At 40.5% G+C, this 17,312-nt stretch overlaps 1 protein-coding gene across 8 annotated transcripts in view; it reads left to right on the top strand.

The window, feature by feature from the left end:
• Dscam4 (Down syndrome cell adhesion molecule 4) overlaps nt 1–17,312 on the top strand; it is a 51,403-nt gene that overhangs the window by 4,195 nt on the left and 29,896 nt on the right. For all 8 annotated transcript variants that reach the window (XM_020952032.2, XM_086834687.1, XM_086834681.1 and 5 more), the window contains exons 2-5: nt 5,264–5,733; nt 12,337–12,473; nt 12,846–12,967; nt 13,042–13,100. In XM_020952032.2, coding sequence (XP_020807691.2) covers nt 5,682–5,733; nt 12,337–12,473; nt 12,846–12,967; nt 13,042–13,100 — 370 coding nt within the window. In that variant the 5' untranslated portion in view covers nt 5,264–5,681. The remainder of the gene's footprint in view (nt 1–5,263; nt 5,734–12,336; nt 12,474–12,845; nt 12,968–13,041; nt 13,101–17,312) is intronic.

Raw genomic sequence — 17,312 nt, 5'->3', positions numbered from 1 at the left:
ACAGTTTGTTATGCATTCCGTCGGGCTCTGTGTTTTCCGTACTCCTTTCTCCGGGGTTTCTCTCGCAACTTGTTTGTTTGTTGCTTCATGCCTTTGCTTTATTGATTTTCTACTCTTTTTTTCTGTTCCTGTTCTTGTTGCTGTTGTTGTATTTTTTTGGTTTCACTTCTATTTCCATTCCGCCATTTTTTTTTTTTTTTTTGCTGGTGCTGTTTCCCTATTTGTTTGTTTGTTTGCCTGTGTTTGTTTGCGGCCAGCCGGTCGGCCAGTGTTACAATGCAACAGACGACAACAGGCCGGCCGGCCATTACAATTCCAGGCAGAGTGACAGAGTGTCCTCTGTCCCCTGACCACTGGGCTTTTCCCCATTGCTTTTCCCTCGGACTACTCTGGCGACCCTTTTGTTTTCCCAACCGAGATTCCCATGCAGCCTGTGCATTCTATTGATTTTTTTCTTTTTTTTTTTTTTTGGTTCGTCCTGCCGCCAGAGACGCCGTAAAAAGTCATTAGCGAAAAGGGAGGGGGAACCGGGTCGGGTTTTCCCATGCCAGGCTTCGCTAGCTTTCCCCTCCGCGACCCTCGTCGAGTGCATAATGGCACAATTTAAATACGGCTGCGGAGCGGAGCAGAGAGAGATCTGCCATGTGAATGAACCGTGAACTATGACCGGCTGTGGCAGCTTCTGGTCTGCCCTCAGCTCAGCGCTTAAAGTGCTCCAGCTTTGGCTTGGCTTTTATAAACCAGATATAGAGTGCAGGGATTTCACTAGAAGCCTATTTCAGGGAATGAATTTTTATACTGCGAAAATATAGAGATATAGTTTTTTAAGGGTATTTTAATTAAAAGGATTTGGGGTTTCTATATTTAAGGGAATTTCAAATAATAGTTTGGATGTTTTTAAAGAAGTGTAGAGCTTATACTTAATTTTCAGGTAATAATATTAGGTTTATTTTGTAAGCAAATAGTTTTTAAAGTCTCTCTTTAAATAAATATATATATATTAACAGGTAACCCACTTTAGTCCTTTATCTAGTTACTCACATGAATCCCTCATGATCATCCCTCACTTTTCACAAGCTGTTTCAGCAGGTCGCACATGTTTTCTATTTACCCACGCAAAACAATAAGCTAAAAGCCATTTGATTTTGATTTATTGACGCACGTACTTGCCACAAAAGGGGCAAGAACAGGGGCGCTGAGCTGGGGGGGCATGCAACAAGCGAAACAGACTTCCAGACATGATAGAAATCGATGGCATAATGATTATCTATTAAAATAAATCACGTATTTGGCAGACGATGGCTGCCATACGGCGGCCAGACTTAGCAGACTGGACCCAAAGAGTCGCTTTCCCGTATCTGGCCAAGCGTTGAAGTCTATAAATTGCACTTGTCTTGGCCTTTTCTTCTTTTTCCCCTTCCCTAGCTCTAGGCACACATGGAGGCTTTCCTTGTTAGATGGGGGAGGAGGAGGAAGACCTAGCCCCTAATGCATTTCGCTGGCACAAATTGTCACAGACAGAGCCGTGGCAAAAGCCTGAGCAGACAACGTAAAGTGTAATATAAATAAATCGAAGCTGACTTCAAGTGTTTAAGCCGTTGGCACAAGGCAAGGCAGAGCAGGGAGGCAACTCCGGGTGGCAAGTTCAAAGGGAAAGGCGATGAAATCGGAGGAGAAGCCGCTTACAAAGGCAGCCAGGCAGGGATGGCTTCTAGCAGTATTCCCACTTTGATGCAATCATGTCTCCTTTTTTTGATTGCGTCCCAGACACAGTTTGCTCAGGCATTAGAGTTCCATTTAAATGTATAATAGAAAGAGATTCTTTAAGGATATTTTATTAACTAAGAGAAGGAGTTTTGGCTTGAAGCAGCTTTTTGCCAAAATCTAGATGTATTTAATTTACAAATTCTCTCAAATAAAGTTAATAAAATGAAATGTTATAGTTTAATTTTAGTTTTTCAGGAATAGTTCTGAGAAATTTCAAGTAATAAATGCTGGTATAAGTAGAGTTGAATTTTATACGATTTTAATTGCATATATATTCTTTATAAGCTAAAGACGTCATTTCCGACCCCATAAATCATATATATTCTTGTTCAGAATCAAAATCACAATCTTTCTAGGTATGTCCGGTCAAAAAAAATTTTTTGAAATTTTTTTTCGAAAATTTAAAAGAAACAGATAAGGGGTTACATCGTTAAAATTTAAAAAAAATTGGAAAATTTTTTACATTTTTAATTGAGTATACAGATTTATTAACCTATCAAAAACTAGCCTAAAACAACTTTCCGATTTGAATTTGAGGCTTTTTTGGCTTAGTTATGAGTGTTTTAAACTCCTTAACTGGTGTAAAAATTTGTCATATAAAAATATTATGTATTTTATATTCTTTTCAGTTAATATTTTTAGTAATTTGCAATTGCAATTCCTTTTGCTGCTCTCTTGCAAAGCTGCTTAGGCTTGCAATTTTGATTTTTTGCTGCCGCACTTTAAACTAATTGCCAGCAATTTAGCAAACGTTGGCAGTGCAATGCGGCGTATGCGTAATATTTATGTCCCTCTCATACTCCTCATCCCATCTCGCTCTCATCTCCCTCTGTGTGTGTGTGTGTGTGTGGGGCTTTCTCCTTTTGTTTGGTGTGTGTGTGTAGGTATGCCCAGTGCGCACATTTGCCGCATAATTGCCAAGTCATGATTTTTTACACACCAAGAAGAGAGAGAGAGTGAGAGAAGGGGAAGCAAACGAAATACAACAAGTAACGAAGGAAATAAACGAAGCATTTTCAGCAGCAGCATTTCCCCCACCGGACTGACTGCTCCTGGCTCCTGGTTCCTGGCTCCTGGCTCCTGGACTCCTGGACTCCGCATCCATCCATTCTCCGACGGCTGCTCTGCCATTGTCTGTTCCAGCAGTTTGCCGATGATATTCGCACTGGGCATAATTTCCATGTTGCTTAAGCGGCATTTTGTTGTTACTGCTATGTTGCTCCCCATTCTCCATTCTCCTCTGCACTTTATTCTCTTTACTTTCTTTTATTTTGTGTTTTTTTTGTGCTTTTTTTTGTCATCGTTGTCGTACTACTCATGCCCCTGTCATTCCCTTTCCGGCTCTCTGCTTTATCGTTATTGACAGTTTTATACGTCTCTTTTTTTTATCTCCTTCGTATCAAGTTGCCGGTTCCTGTCCCTTTTGCATAGTTTCAAGTTTCGGCAAATATCGTTTGGTTCGTGCCGCAGTTTTGCTCGCTTTTCTTTTTTCTTTTCGTACCCAGCAGCTCGTAAAATGCAGGGGTATATGGGTTTTACGATAATGTATTTCCAAAAGTATGTTGCTAGACTTTATTTACCTTCAGAAAAGATAAGAGTATGAGATGTGTTCAAGCCAAATAGTTATTAGTTTGAAGTTTAACATGAATATGGATATTTTTAATAATTAAGATATTTCTATATTTTTGAAAATTAAGATTATTTATATTTGGATAATTTCATCTGAGATACCGAAATTCTTGGCTTTTGCAACAAATTTATTGCATAGGTCTTTTAATTTAAGAAATTATTTTTGATATACAATGTGAATTTCAACTATAAAAATATACAATAACATATCAATATTTATCAAAATGAAGATCCTTTTTCTGTAGATAATTTTCCATTCTTTTAAGTTTTAAAAATTACTACATATATATATTATATACAAATATTTAAAAATTAGATAAGGAAAAACCCTCTTTAGGTATGCAGCATTCTGCATAAAAAAGGAACCCGTACAGGATATCTCATAGTCCTCGTTATCTGTTATCCTTGTTGTTTATTTTTTTTTGTCTTGCTCCCATTTTTTTTTACAATGTCCAGAAGTTTACCTTGGGGAGTCGTCTGGCTTTTGGGAGATCCTGTCATGGCTGGCCACAGGCAAAGTTAATGTAATGCCATCCGGGGCAATACAATGGCTTTCGGTGTGGGTTGGCAGGACATACAGGGAAGAGAAGGACTCCCATATACACTCACTCACACGCGTGTTTTAGCATATTTCTGTCATCTTTTGCATCCACGAGATACTCGCACCCAGATACTCGCTCAGATACTCAGATACTCTCGTAGTCAGGCCCTGCTGGGCTTCAGTTTCAGCTGCAACAGCAGCCTCAACTTCAGATGAGGATGTCAGCACTTCAGTGGCAACTTATGGCGCTCCAATTTCGCGCTGATGCATAATTTTTTCGCCTTCATCTTCTCGCATAAAAATGCGCTCAAAGGGGCGCAAAAGCCGAAACCCGGAAAAACGGGGGAAAAACTATAGGGGAGCCCCAGCCGGCAGCAGCTCTATTCGAGGGGGGATTTTCTTTTTTTCTGCACAAGGAAAAAAATGTGAGGCATGTAGATTTTAATTTATTTGTTAATTTGTTATTATAATATTTAGTTTTTGTATTCATTTTATAATAATTAAAATTCACTTTAATTGTAAGAAGTGTTCTTTAAAATTAAGTTTTAAGAAAAGAAGATTTTGCTACTCAAAAATATTCTTAGTATGATATGATATGATAATTAAATATATATCAAATATAATATTTAAATACCCTTCGCTATATAAAATAATTAATAAATTTATGTACACCCTTAGCTTAAAAGGAAAGTCTTTCCTATAAAGTTTTAAAATGTTTTCAACTTGGCTTTTCTTTTTAGTTTCCTGAACCTAACTTTTTTATATACTCTTTGAGGAAATTATTATTATTATTAAATTATTATTATTATTAAAATAGAGTATGCAGATTTATTAACCTATAAAAAACTAGCAAAGAAAAGCTTTCCGAATTGAAATGAATTTATTTTAGGCTTCATTATGAGGTTTTTAAACTGCAAGGGTACTATATATAGTCTTTATCCTTTCTTGTTTTTAATCCTTTTTTTCCAAGTGTCACTGGTTCTGTTGTTTCTCCATTCTGGGGGTTCCCCGGGCAACCAAGTGGTTCAGCTGGGTTGCTGAATGGGTGTGCGCTTTGTGGCGCTGACTTGACATGATTAATATCCTCGCTGACATGCGGATCGCAGTTGACTGACTGACTGTCGTCAAGTGAAATCAAAAGCAAAGGCAGACGGGACCCAGAGCACCACAGCAGCTTTAAAATAAATATATATTTGCATGAAATGAAAGGAGGTCTCCCCCCCTGACGCACAAAGCATGCCAAAGTTCAGGGAACTCGCAAAAAAATAAACATACCTCTACATCAAATGTATATATAAAATCTGCAATATTTTATTTGTTTTTTAGGCAAGGCAACGACGTGGAGCATTAAAATCCCAGGCCGCATAAATCTCTGGCATCGCATTCGAAATTCTAATTTCCGTGGCGCGTAATACGGAAAATAAACAAACAGAACAAGAGTAAAAACAAAAGCACCAAAAAGCAAAATAACAACAAAGTTGAGCCCGAAACCATTAACATTTTGCAGCTTCAATCACGGCAGCAGTGAGTGTGCCAGGAAGAAATTAAATAACTGAAACAAACAGGATAGCAGGACATCAGGATAACGGGGGCAGAGGCAAAGGAAAAAGCAAACAAAAACGAAAACAAAAGCAAAAAATAAAGAGGAAAAACGACGGCCGTAATAACAAACAAATCAAGCGAAATTCGGCATTTAAAATCCAGACATAAAAAATGTAATGGAAAGCATTAGTGCTCATAAAAAATGGATTTACACAGCCTTTTTAAGGCCATCCTGATCCTGTATGTCATACGAGGTGAGTATTGCCTAGAAAGTGGTGTTCCTTTTTCTGTATTTGTGAGATAAAATTCAATGCATTTTGGGTATTTTTTTAGAGTCTAGTTAGCTAATGGAACCTGGGGAAAATATAGCTTTAAAATAAATTGTATCATATAAAAAATAATTAAGTATAGATAGAGAATATAGAATAGATCATTCTGTTTCTGTAGGAAGAAATCAATATTTTGCAACACAAGTTTAAAATGTGGGTTTATTTTTCCACAAATTAAACCAAATGAAAGCCCATTCCATTGCCTAAAAAGTATAAACGGCAACATTCCCATCAATTCCTAATCGACAGCATTGATCCAATTCGAATTGAATGGCACTTTGCTAATGGAAGGCCACATTACCAGCGACCTCTTACTCCTCACCGCCCTCGGAAGTATGCAATTAAATTTGCAACATAAGCTCAAGGAACAAGGAATCAGGAGGGGGCGGGTCTTCTCTCTCTAGGAGGTAGAAAACTCGGGGAAATTGAAAAGCGAAAAGCATTTCAATTAACGCAACCCCATGCACATAGAGTCGTGTACATATATCGCCGTTAATGAGCGACCGCCGAGTCAACTTTTGCGAGTAGACAAAAGGCGGGCGAAGTTGCCGAGTTCTGCGGAGTTTGTGCCATAAAACTGAATTATTGAAAGGCACACGTTTCACTTTTGTTTTTGTTTTCTGTTTGTGTTGCGTTGCGTTTTGCGTGGCGTTCAAAGAAACGGAGTCAACATCGCGCAAAAAACTTTGCATTGCCCAGACAGCAAAGGACGAACGTCAGCCGCAGGAGCAGGACGAGGAGTAGGAGGAGCGGCATTTATAAAACTTTCTGCCGCTGGCATGGCTCGACACTTCAAGGCACATACACAAAAGGTGGCACACACACTCACACGCAGCCGGATCAAATGTTAATTGCAGTTTTCGAGCCATAATTAGAGATCCTCATTGTCTAATGCGTCATGGCATTTAGCAACCGAATACGTCTGCAGCCACAGCGACGCTGAAAGGCGACAGGACTAAAAAGGGGCGTAGAACAGGAGCGACTAGCCATGGCTTAACAAATGCACAACTAGCCGTGTGAAAGAAATTCCCTCAGCTGGAATGCACTAAGAGAAAATGAGTAGGATTAAAGGGTCCTTTGAAATAATATATTAAGAAAATAATTTCCTCTTTGAATAGCTAGATTTTATTTCACTTCAAACACAGCTTCAACAAACTAATAATAAACCCTTTCCTTTCTTAATTCTAAATAATATATTCAATAAACCTAGAGCCCCTTTTCTCTCTCTGTAACCACAAATACTCAGGTAAAGACGGGGTATCCTTGGCGTGTGGAGTAGGAAAGAACCTTCGCCACTTGGCGAAGCCAGGACCAGAATCCCCTTTGGATTTAGCCAAGATACCTTCTCCCCGATTGCTGGCTTTCCGCTAAAGTCCGCTCCTGTGAGCTTTGCAACTCCTGTTTGTGCTCCTGCTGCAACACATCCATCCAACCACATTCCTGCCCCCTTGCTTCACACCAAGTTCAACAACACGCCCTCGAAATGTGAATGACCTCGAATGTCACGTTTGCTAAGCGCATGAAAGGAGTGGCCAGTGGGTTGGGTTGTGGGGGGAGCTCGCTTTCGGGATTCCGGGGTAGCTCTTTGCCGGCAGTTCGTCAGCGGGAGGGCCAAGATTATGCAGCTTCTGGCTCCTGACTGCCGACTGCTATTTTATGAAACAAAAACAAGCCCCAAGAAGCAAAGCCAAAGGCAGGCAGGCAGGCAGGCAGGAGAAGGAGGCAGGAGCATGGCTTTTGTGAGAACCTGGCAACATTGTCCATGGAGGCAGGCTCGAGCTGGTAGCAGTGGCAGGATCCCGGGCTTAAGTCCAAAGCATGCGGAGCATAATCAGCTTCATCATCAGCAACAGCAGCAGCAGCAGCAGCAACAAGCAGTGAGCAAAGAAAGGCCTTTACTGTCACAGTCAGCCGGCAACATCAGCCCGCAGCTTAGTCCTGGCTGGAGTACAAAGCGCCAGGAAAAGGACGATGACGATGACGAGTAGATATGGACATTGCACTGACACCGGCGCCCAGTCACAGTCGTTGATCTTTTGCTGATAACTTTGGCTTTTCTGCGTAAGAGTGAAAGACGTAACCATGAAGAAGGAAGTGACAGAATAAATATTGCCCCGAAACAGTGAAACATCGCCTGCCTGGCAGCTTAATTATTTCCCCCCATGAAAACTGCATCTGGCCAAAGAGGAACTCGGCATAATGAGATTGCCTCAACCAGATACAATTCTTTGGCCTTTCTCTCGCTCGCCTGGTGGGTCTTGAAACATTCGAGCTTTCAATTTGAGCAATTTTCCTGGTTTTCAGCTTGTTTAGTCAAAGTCAGGCAGGGGCCAGGGGTAGAGTCTAGCAGGTGGAGTCAAGTAGGGTACGTGCTCTGACCTAAGCAAATACACTTTACACTCAGGACCTCTAGCACTCACACACACACACACACACTCTCCCCACACAGTCGCTTCACCATCCGCATCCGGATCCGCTGAGGATTCCGCTTTGTTGCGCAGACAGACAGAGAGACAGATGGAGATTTCGCTTCGACATCGCATTAGTCGGGGCTTTTAAGCAGAAAAATGCGTGCACTTGAGGGTCGCCCCATCCCTGTCATCCTCTTTTCGGAGTGTCCTGAAATGAAGCTCCTGCCTCCTGCCTTGGTATCACTCATCCGCCCCGTGTTGCCGTTCCTCTTCAGCCGCTACTTTAAATATTAAACGCTGCCTACTTTTCGGCTGCCGGAATCAAATTTGTACGTGCTTCCCTTTTTTACTTATTTTTGTGTGTTTGGAGATTTTGAAACTAATAAAAATTGGTTTAATAATTTAAAATTTGTTACTTCCACATTTTCTAAAAAGTAAATTTTATTTATAAACGTTTTCTTTTAATAATAGGGCTTTGTAATAAATGTTTCTTGGTAAAACGTTCAAAAATCCTTACACTCCAATCTTTAGACATTTAAGGAACATTGTGTATATAAGATTTTACAAATTCAGAGACCAAATTCCATTACTTATACTCTGTCAAGGATGACATCTTTGCCAAAGCGACAGGCAATGCCTTAAAATTTTATAAGGACCTCCAAAAAAAGAAGGAAACCTGAGCGAAAGTGAAAATGGGAGTATGTCTCCTTCTACATTTGTATTTGTCAAGCCATTTTCCCCTAGCGACAAGACAACAACAAGCAGCAAACAGGACAGGAGCCAGGAGCCACGAGGATATAGATATATAGCCATATAGACAGCCAAGACAAGTCCCCTGCTCTCACGGCATATGCAAATCAGCTTTAATGTTACTGCTCCTGCTTGTTCACTGCTTTTCTTCTTTATTTTGTATTTTTTCTGTACTTTTTTCGCGTTCGCGAAATTGCGTTTTCATTTAAATGGCGTGCAGGAAAAGTTTTTCTGATTTAGTGTGCGCTTTGAAGCTGGAAAACTGTGGAAAAGCTGGCAAACTGGCGACTGGCAACTTCATTATTATTTGCAGACACTTTTCGAAAAACATTTTTCCGCTCGCTTTGTCGCTGAAGAAGTAAGCGTAATGTGGATTGAAGTCGCCATTCCATTGGATGAGTTTTCTCTGTCTTCCGTTTCCCAGCGATTTTCTTCTTAATTAAGCAGGGATTGTACTTGGAAAAATTGTAAAATGGAATTGAAATAGAAGCCTTGAAAGGATATAGGGAGATTAGGAAAAGGATTCGCTAAATTTAAGAAGGAGTTTAAGGGAGCTAAATCCTTTTTTTCTTACCCTTACAGTATGAGAACATTAATATTTGTTTTAAAATGTATTTTTGTCAATTTCTGAGAGGTTTTTGTGCTAGTTTCTTCATGTGTATCTTGGCTTTGAGGAGTCGCAGCTGAATCTTTTGCCGCTGTTGCTCATTTGCATTTTGTCTGCTTGTCAACGCTCCTCCATTTGCTCCTGCTCCTGCTCCTTCTCCTTTTCAGCAGCTTTTCCCCGTGCCATTTGCCATCATCTCCTTCGGCGGACTCATTCATTTCCGTTCTCTTCAGCTCGTCAGCTCTTCTTCCACGGCAATTTTTAATGATCCGTGATAATGATGCAGTCTGCCGCTGGCATCACTAGTTTCATTTAGTTTTTTTTCCCCCCCTGGCCAGCTTAAGGATTCCTTGGCGCTTAATTGATTTTAGCCAGAAGGAGAAGCAGCACTGTACGCGGCACTTGCATTAATAAGCCGCAGCTTCCCAGGAAGAATCTCTATCTCTATCTATATCTCTTTGTACCGGATTGACAGGACCCGGGACAAATGGAGAGTGTTCCATCTCAGAGACATGGCCTTTGTCCATTGTCCAGCCGATGAAATGTGGGACACTCCGGTGACAGTTGGCTCTGCCAGCATCAGTGGGAGTTAGTGGAAACTCCTCTAATTAGCTGCAACTTGTCTCGGGCCTAAGACAAAGTTTTAATTGAAATCCTACCTGGCAAATCTCACCCACACACACACACACACGCATTGCAATTAAGGCGATAGAATGGATTGAAAGGACGGGTCCAAAAAGGCTCTTCTTCGGATGGATAATTAAATTTTCATTAGACCGTGTCTGCCGGATACAGAGAGAGAGAGTGAGAGAAGTTTTCTTCTTCTCGAAACTTTATCTTAAGTGACTTAAAAACTAAAACTGCAAATTTAATGCGCTCCCCCGTCGTCATGTGGTGGCAGCCAGAGAACAGAAAACTTGCGGCAAACACTTTTTACTTTCCGCAAACATTTTGCTTTTATATATATATATTTTTTCCTTCCATTTTGGTCCTTTTGCGGCGCATTTCCTTTGGGCATTGCAGTTGACAGCGTGTTGCCAGGCAGGCAAGCAAAAGGAGGGGGAAAACCAGGGGGGAGGCTATGAGCAACCGCAACGAAAGTGGCACAAAGTTTGCTACACTTTGGGGCCTGGTCCTCCCATGTTGCAAGCAGGAGAAGGAGCTGCAGCATAGTCGTCGTTATCTGCCGCCTAATGCCTTTTTGACAAAACAATTTTTCATATTATTGCTCGACTGTTGTTGGCGTTGCTGGGGTTGAAAATTGCTTACAAATTTAGTGTTGCATACTTTGCGGTTGCTGTTGTCGAGAGTGCCACAAGGAGCGGTAGCAAAAGCGAGAGAGAGCTGGAAGGATCGTTTGCCAAGTCCAAGTCCTGTGGCCAGGACAACTGCCAAAAAAGGGGATTCTTTCGTCCGACAGCAAGTGATAGAAATATCTCTCTCTGCAAGAAAACTAACAATTTTCACAAAACATTTACACCGGGCGAAGGAAAAAGTGAATATTATGGAATGTCTATTCATTATTAAAATTAAAAAAAAAAAGTATCAAATGTTGAATATTTTCTCTTGTCAAACAGGCAATGTTGAGTAATATAAATCCATTTGTTTTAGAGTATTTTACTTACTTTAATAGAGACCTCAATTTGCAAGAGATTTAAAATTAAAGGAGGCATGAAATCGCCAAGGTAAAAGTCATGTAAGAAACTCCTATAAGAAATTTCTATCCACAACTTAATTTTATTATTATTGTTCCCACAAAATAAAAGATATTTTTCAAAACATAATGTTAGTTTTAAAATATATAACTTAGTAAATGAAGAGGCGTTTTTTTTAATACTTCCTCTAACAAAGATATTGCTACGAAGTACATCTTTAATTAAAATATTTATCTAAAAATGTTGATATATATAATACTATATTATAATATTTTAATAAGAAATTGCTTCCAATTTAAAATCAAATCAATAATATTTAAAAAATTCTAAAAAGACAGAATCCAATTCACCAGTTTTTCTGACCAAAGAAACTTTCTCAATTTCAAGTGTAGTCAAAAGAAAGATCCTTTTGCCTAAATTATTCATGTGTCATAGTCAGCTTCACCCGCTGCACATGAATTTCTAGTTATTTTCTGGACAGGAGACAACGCCTTAACGTGTCCGGGGCCATCTCCATCTCCCGAGTCTCGAAGTGGTGTCCTGTCCTCCTTGGCTCCGAATGAATAATAAATATGACATAAAAGCCGCATCAAAGGCAATTTTTAAGTAGGGCTCCCACCGAAATTATGCAATGCTCAGCGGCTGGTGAAGCAATTAGAGGCGGCTTTTGTGGCCAGCAAACCACACACACACAGACAGACACACACACCAATGGCCGGTGGCAGGTGAAAAGTAATTGTCTCCGCAGAGGAGCAGCCTTTGTTGCGGGCCAGCGGCACTCACGACGCCTCATTAAAATTTAGGCCAAGCTGTCCCCCCCTGGGGAGGAGGAGGCGGAGGAGGAGGTGGAGGAGTAGCCAGGAGCCAGGAGCCAGGAGCCGCCGCTGGCCAGGACCCGCTACTTAATTTCGACAGAGAAAAGTTTCCCGGTCTAACAAAAATTGAAATTAACTTTGGCCAACCAGGACACAGAGCGCACACTCCGCCTTCATTTAATTAAAATTTTAAATTTCCTTCACCCCCTCACCCAGAATTCCCAACGAATTTCCAACGAATTTTCACCGAATTTTCTTTGCCTTTTCTCACCGTTCATTCTGTTTTGCAGCCGAGACCAGCCAGATTGTGAATGGACTGGATCTGCAGGGACCGATATTCCTACACGAGCCACCGCATCGCGTCGAGTTTTCCAACAATTCGGGTGGACTTATAGAATGCTCGGGCACCGGCAGTCCGCCGCCGGAGGTGAGAACTTCCTTCGAAGGACTTCTTTTTTAGCTCCCTTGTCCCTGTCCTTTTGACTCTCCTTCACCGCCATTTAATATTGCTGTTTAATTATGCATGGAGCTGTGCGGCATTTGCCTCTGCTCATTTCCAAGTTAATTGACTGGCCAATAAACAAATGCTAAACGATTGCACTGAAAAGAAATTCTATTTATTTATTTTCGTACTCAAAAATATTACATTTATTATTGGAAATTTATTTAACAAACTTATAAGTTAATCTTGAGAAATTGTAGTTCGTTTTCTTGTTAGTTAAAAATATTACAATTTAATTCTGTAAACCTCCCTTTTCCTTGACACCTTCTCATTTATCCTTTCTCTTGACTCAACCAGGTGGAATGGACACCCATACCGCCGCAGCAGGACATGGTGTTCCAGCTCTCCAATGGCAGCATGATGTTCTATCCCTTTACCGCCGAGAAGTACCGCCACGAGGTGCATGCCACCGTCTACAGGTGAGACAGTACCTCAGACTCAGACCTCAGTTCACATCAATATTTAATCCTTTGTCCTTTTTATTCCACAACAGATGCAAAATTCGCAATTTGGTGGGCACTGTGCTCAGTCGCGAGGTTCACGTGCGCGGCGGTAAGTTGAAATAAATTTTAATTAATTTACGTAAAACACGGCTAGAGGCGGCTGAACACAGGAAAAACCAAAACGAAATGAAACTCGGGGAATTTATGGCCACCAAGTTGATTTGTGCTGACGAAGTGAGTTTGGCTTTCGACGGTGCCAGTGGTTGTTGTTGTTGTGGTTTGTTGGGAAACTTTGGCCTAATTGGAAAGTTTTTCGCGCCCATTTGCCGCCCATTTTAGCCCCAATCCCAATCCCAATCCCAATCCCAGATCCCGGCTCCACTACCAATCCGCCCAAAAACTGAAGCCTAAAAGCAGGCAACGCAAGTTTTAATTACTATTGCTGCCGGCAAATGCTGTCGGCCAGGCGACTCCTCGCTCTCTTCCGGTTCCGCCCAACACACATCCTCTTTATGCCCACTTTCAATGCCCCGCAAGCCAAGCGAACAAAAAAAAAATTGGTTTGCTCGGCGCTAATTTGGCGCCTCAGTGTGTGAGAATTGACTGCGAGGGGAATACCCTCATTATAAATGGTGTCCTTGCAGTGGCACATGGAGTTTGGGCAGCTACTTAAGGGGTTCTTTTTTTTATAATTACAATAAATTATAAGAAAAGGAATTTATAAAGTTAGCTTTTTTTATAGGGTCGGAAATGATTCCTTTAAAATTTACAATCTTCTGAATAACATTATATTACCCTCAAAAGGTGAAATATCAAATAAAATGATATTATACATAATTAAAATTAAATAACGCTATAGTTTACAATCCATTTTAATTGAAAAATCGAATAAAGATTGTCATTAATCATTCGACACGTCGTACTTATAAAGATAACATGGCGTATGAGTAATATCGATTCATCTTTTGATTCTGATCAAGAATATATATGATTTAAAGTATTGGAAAAGACTCCTTCACTAGGTTTTATGCTTCTGACTAAAAATGTATTGCCTTGCAAGGGTATTGAAAGTATCACCAAATAAATATTAATATTCTTGACAGAGTATTGACTATTCATTTTATATATTCCCCGAAACAACGAAACCAACTCTAATGCGACCGAATAAAATAAAACTTTCTCATTCTTCACTAAACTGCATTAATGAACTCAAACAGAAACTGAAACTGAAACTAAAACTCGGCCATTGGATGTCTGCGGGGCAATCATTTTGATTGCCATCACATGTCGCATAGATTTTGCGGCTCATTGGGCAGTTCTACTACCACTTTGGTCAAAAGGACCGAGAGAGAGAGAGAGTGAGAGAACCAACAATTAGCAATGGCCATAAAAGATATGCCATATAAATGGGTTTTGGCCTTTTTGACTGAGACAAACCAAAGGCTAATCCTCAAAGGGTCCACTTGAGTTTTTGGGGTTGCGTTTAATTAACAGGCAGAGCGGAAAAAAGGGGAGACCACGGAGAAGTCAGTTCAAAGCAAAACAAATAGCACAAAGTCGCAACCGCAAAGATCTAAGATAGAGTCCGGACACACGCATACACATGTTGGGGACACTGAGAGAAAAAGTTGAGTTAAGGGAAACTATAAGTAATATAAAACAAACTTATGTCAACGTTAGTACTTCTTGTAGAAGAGTTTTCTTTTGTAATTTTAATATTACACAAGTGATTTATTTAGGGTTTTACATAATTATGATTCTTGCATATATTTTTCGTAATTTTCTTTAATTTTTCTGAGTGTACCTAGCCTTGCCATGCGTAGCTTTTTGTCCATGCTGCCGGCCATGCAAAGTTCCAACGTCCGGCGGCCATTTTTCAGCAGATACTCAACGTTACGTATACGCCATGTCTGCCGGCTTATTTTATTTGTGGTCTCCTACAGCTCCTCCTTCTCCTTCTACTCCTCCTCCTCTTCGTCTTCTTTCTCTGACCATTCTCTTTGTTTTCCGCTTCGTTTTTATGTGAGCCAGAAATTGTTTTTTCCCCCCCGAAAATTTCTAGAAGGCGGTCTTTCCGCTTGAACAATTTGACAGCGCGTAGATTTGGCGCAAAACGTTTTGCCTAATTTGCAAAAGTTCTCTGGGTAGAGAATCAGCGATCTCTGCTGGCCAGTAATTCTGTTGCTAATGTGAGCATTTTTGGCCCGGGAGTCGTCTCCTTTAATTGGCAGCGCTTAGTTTGATGCGAACTGGAACTGGTGAACTTTTTGGGTCTTAGAACTCAGGACTCGGGGCTTTGGTTAAGTGCGCGTAATTAGCGCAACTTTTGCAAGCAGAAAAAAGAAACCAAACAAGAAAGACAGAACACAAAAAACCCTTGACAAATTCTCCCCCATATATATTCAAGTCAAGCTTAAACGCAATTGCTGGCATTTGGTTTTGTCAGGCCACAGGACATTCGCTGCTCCTTTTGCTGAGCGAAACTTCTGCTGACAGTGATGAATGATGCTGGGAGCCACAAAGTTGCCGCAGCCACGACTTTTCAGCGCTGACTTTTCCTGCACTTTTGCATTTCATCACACACACACACACACACTCATACTCATAGTCATAGTCATAGTTATACTCCCAGCAAAAGATAGGTAGGTGTATCCTGTGCATGTGTATAGAAAAGTCCTTGCAAGACTCCGGCACAAAGTTTGTGAATGAGCTAGAAAAGTTTGGCGAGTCTGCCGCTGGCTGCTTGTGTATGAAACCTGCGTAATTTGTTTCTAATTAGTTGAATGCACATTGTTGAGGATGCTCCAACTATGTTCCTGTTCCCCTTTCAATATTCTCCTTGCTCCTTTCTATATTTTCAACCTGGCAAACCTGGCAAAACCTGCAACCGGATACTTAGTTGTGAGAGTTTTGCATATGAAGCTGCTCATTTGCCATGGCAACCGTACAGAAATGCAATTTTCTTTCAAGTTGATTGTAGCTTTTTATGATTTAAGTTGAAGAACATCAACTTGTGGCTTTAAGAGAGGCTGAAGATAAGGTTGTATACATTTTATATATTCTTAAATTAGTTTCCTTGATAAATAATAATAAGCATAAAATAAATAACTAATATAGTCTCTAATATATACTCAAATTTAAGAGTCTTGTATACAGAATATAACTCATATTTCTAACTCCAATCAAATGCCACTAAAACAGCTTTATAGAGTATGAAAACCACTTCCCTCTTAGTCATATAATTCCTATTGAAATCCTCTTGTGCAATCAAAACCACTGCAAATGATAATTTAATAGACACAATGACAACTGAACACACAAAAAACTAAATAAAAAGTAAACATTCCGGCGTCGGGGAGAAATCCGTACAATAACTGCAAATCAGCGAAGACTGGCATGCCAAAAGCATCTTTCCGGCACGCACATCATAAACATAAATTCCAACCCCCCCATTCCACTCTCTTGGAAAATGCAGGAAAAACTTTCGCCACATACAAAACAAAACGGAAATGAATTTCCGCATAAAATCCGAGTGCAGCGAATGTCTCCCGTTCGCTTTGCTTTTTGCACTTACTTTGTGCGCCGGCGACTATAAACTTAGCTTTCATACTTACTTTCCTGCCCAGCTGTCCTGTTCCTGTCCTGTCTGAAAAATCCCCCTCTATTTTTCCTCCCATTTTCCTGCACACAACATTGTTGGCTGCCCCGCGGCCCCAGGCTGTCCTTCAGTTTGGAAATTTCCATGCAAAATGCAACATGAAAGGCGAAAAAAACTTTTCCCTTTTCACAAAAATAGAAGAGAGAGAGAGAGAGTCTGTGTGCACCAAAAACTACTACAACAAAAAAAAAATTAACACAAAAAAACAGAGGAATAAAAATTCGGGGGAGACCGGCAATACAAATAATGAAGATACAAAAACAAAATTGTGCTAAACTACATAGCTCGACGGCGGCGGCGGTGGTGGCCAGAGGAATTATAATAAAATGTTGTCACAAAGTTTTTCAGTCACCAGCAACAGCCACAACAGCAACAACAAGTACAGTCATAGAGCAGAAAACAAACAATAACAACAACTTTTCAAATTAAACTTTTATCCAATTTGAGCATATTAAAGTTTGGCAAACAAATGCCGAAACCAGAAAAAGCCAAGCGTGATCTGAATTTAGCATTCCGCCAAAACAAAAAAAAAGGAAGTTGAGATAAGTTTTCGAGGGGGGGGGATCCTTGGGGTCCTGGGGGGCCTTGAACCTAATCTATTTACGATTAGCCCTCGAAGGGACATACCCCGATGAGGACCAACAATGGAACGCACTTTACGCA

Source organism: Drosophila serrata, unplaced genomic scaffold, assembly GCF_035046125.1.
Source record: "Drosophila serrata isolate PLE 108 unplaced genomic scaffold, ASM3504612v1 contig_273, whole genome shotgun sequence".
Classification (NCBI taxonomy): domain Eukaryota; kingdom Metazoa; phylum Arthropoda; class Insecta; order Diptera; family Drosophilidae; genus Drosophila; species Drosophila serrata.
Note: the sequence above shows the minus strand (reverse complement) of the source record. Positions and strands in the feature narration are given on the sequence as shown.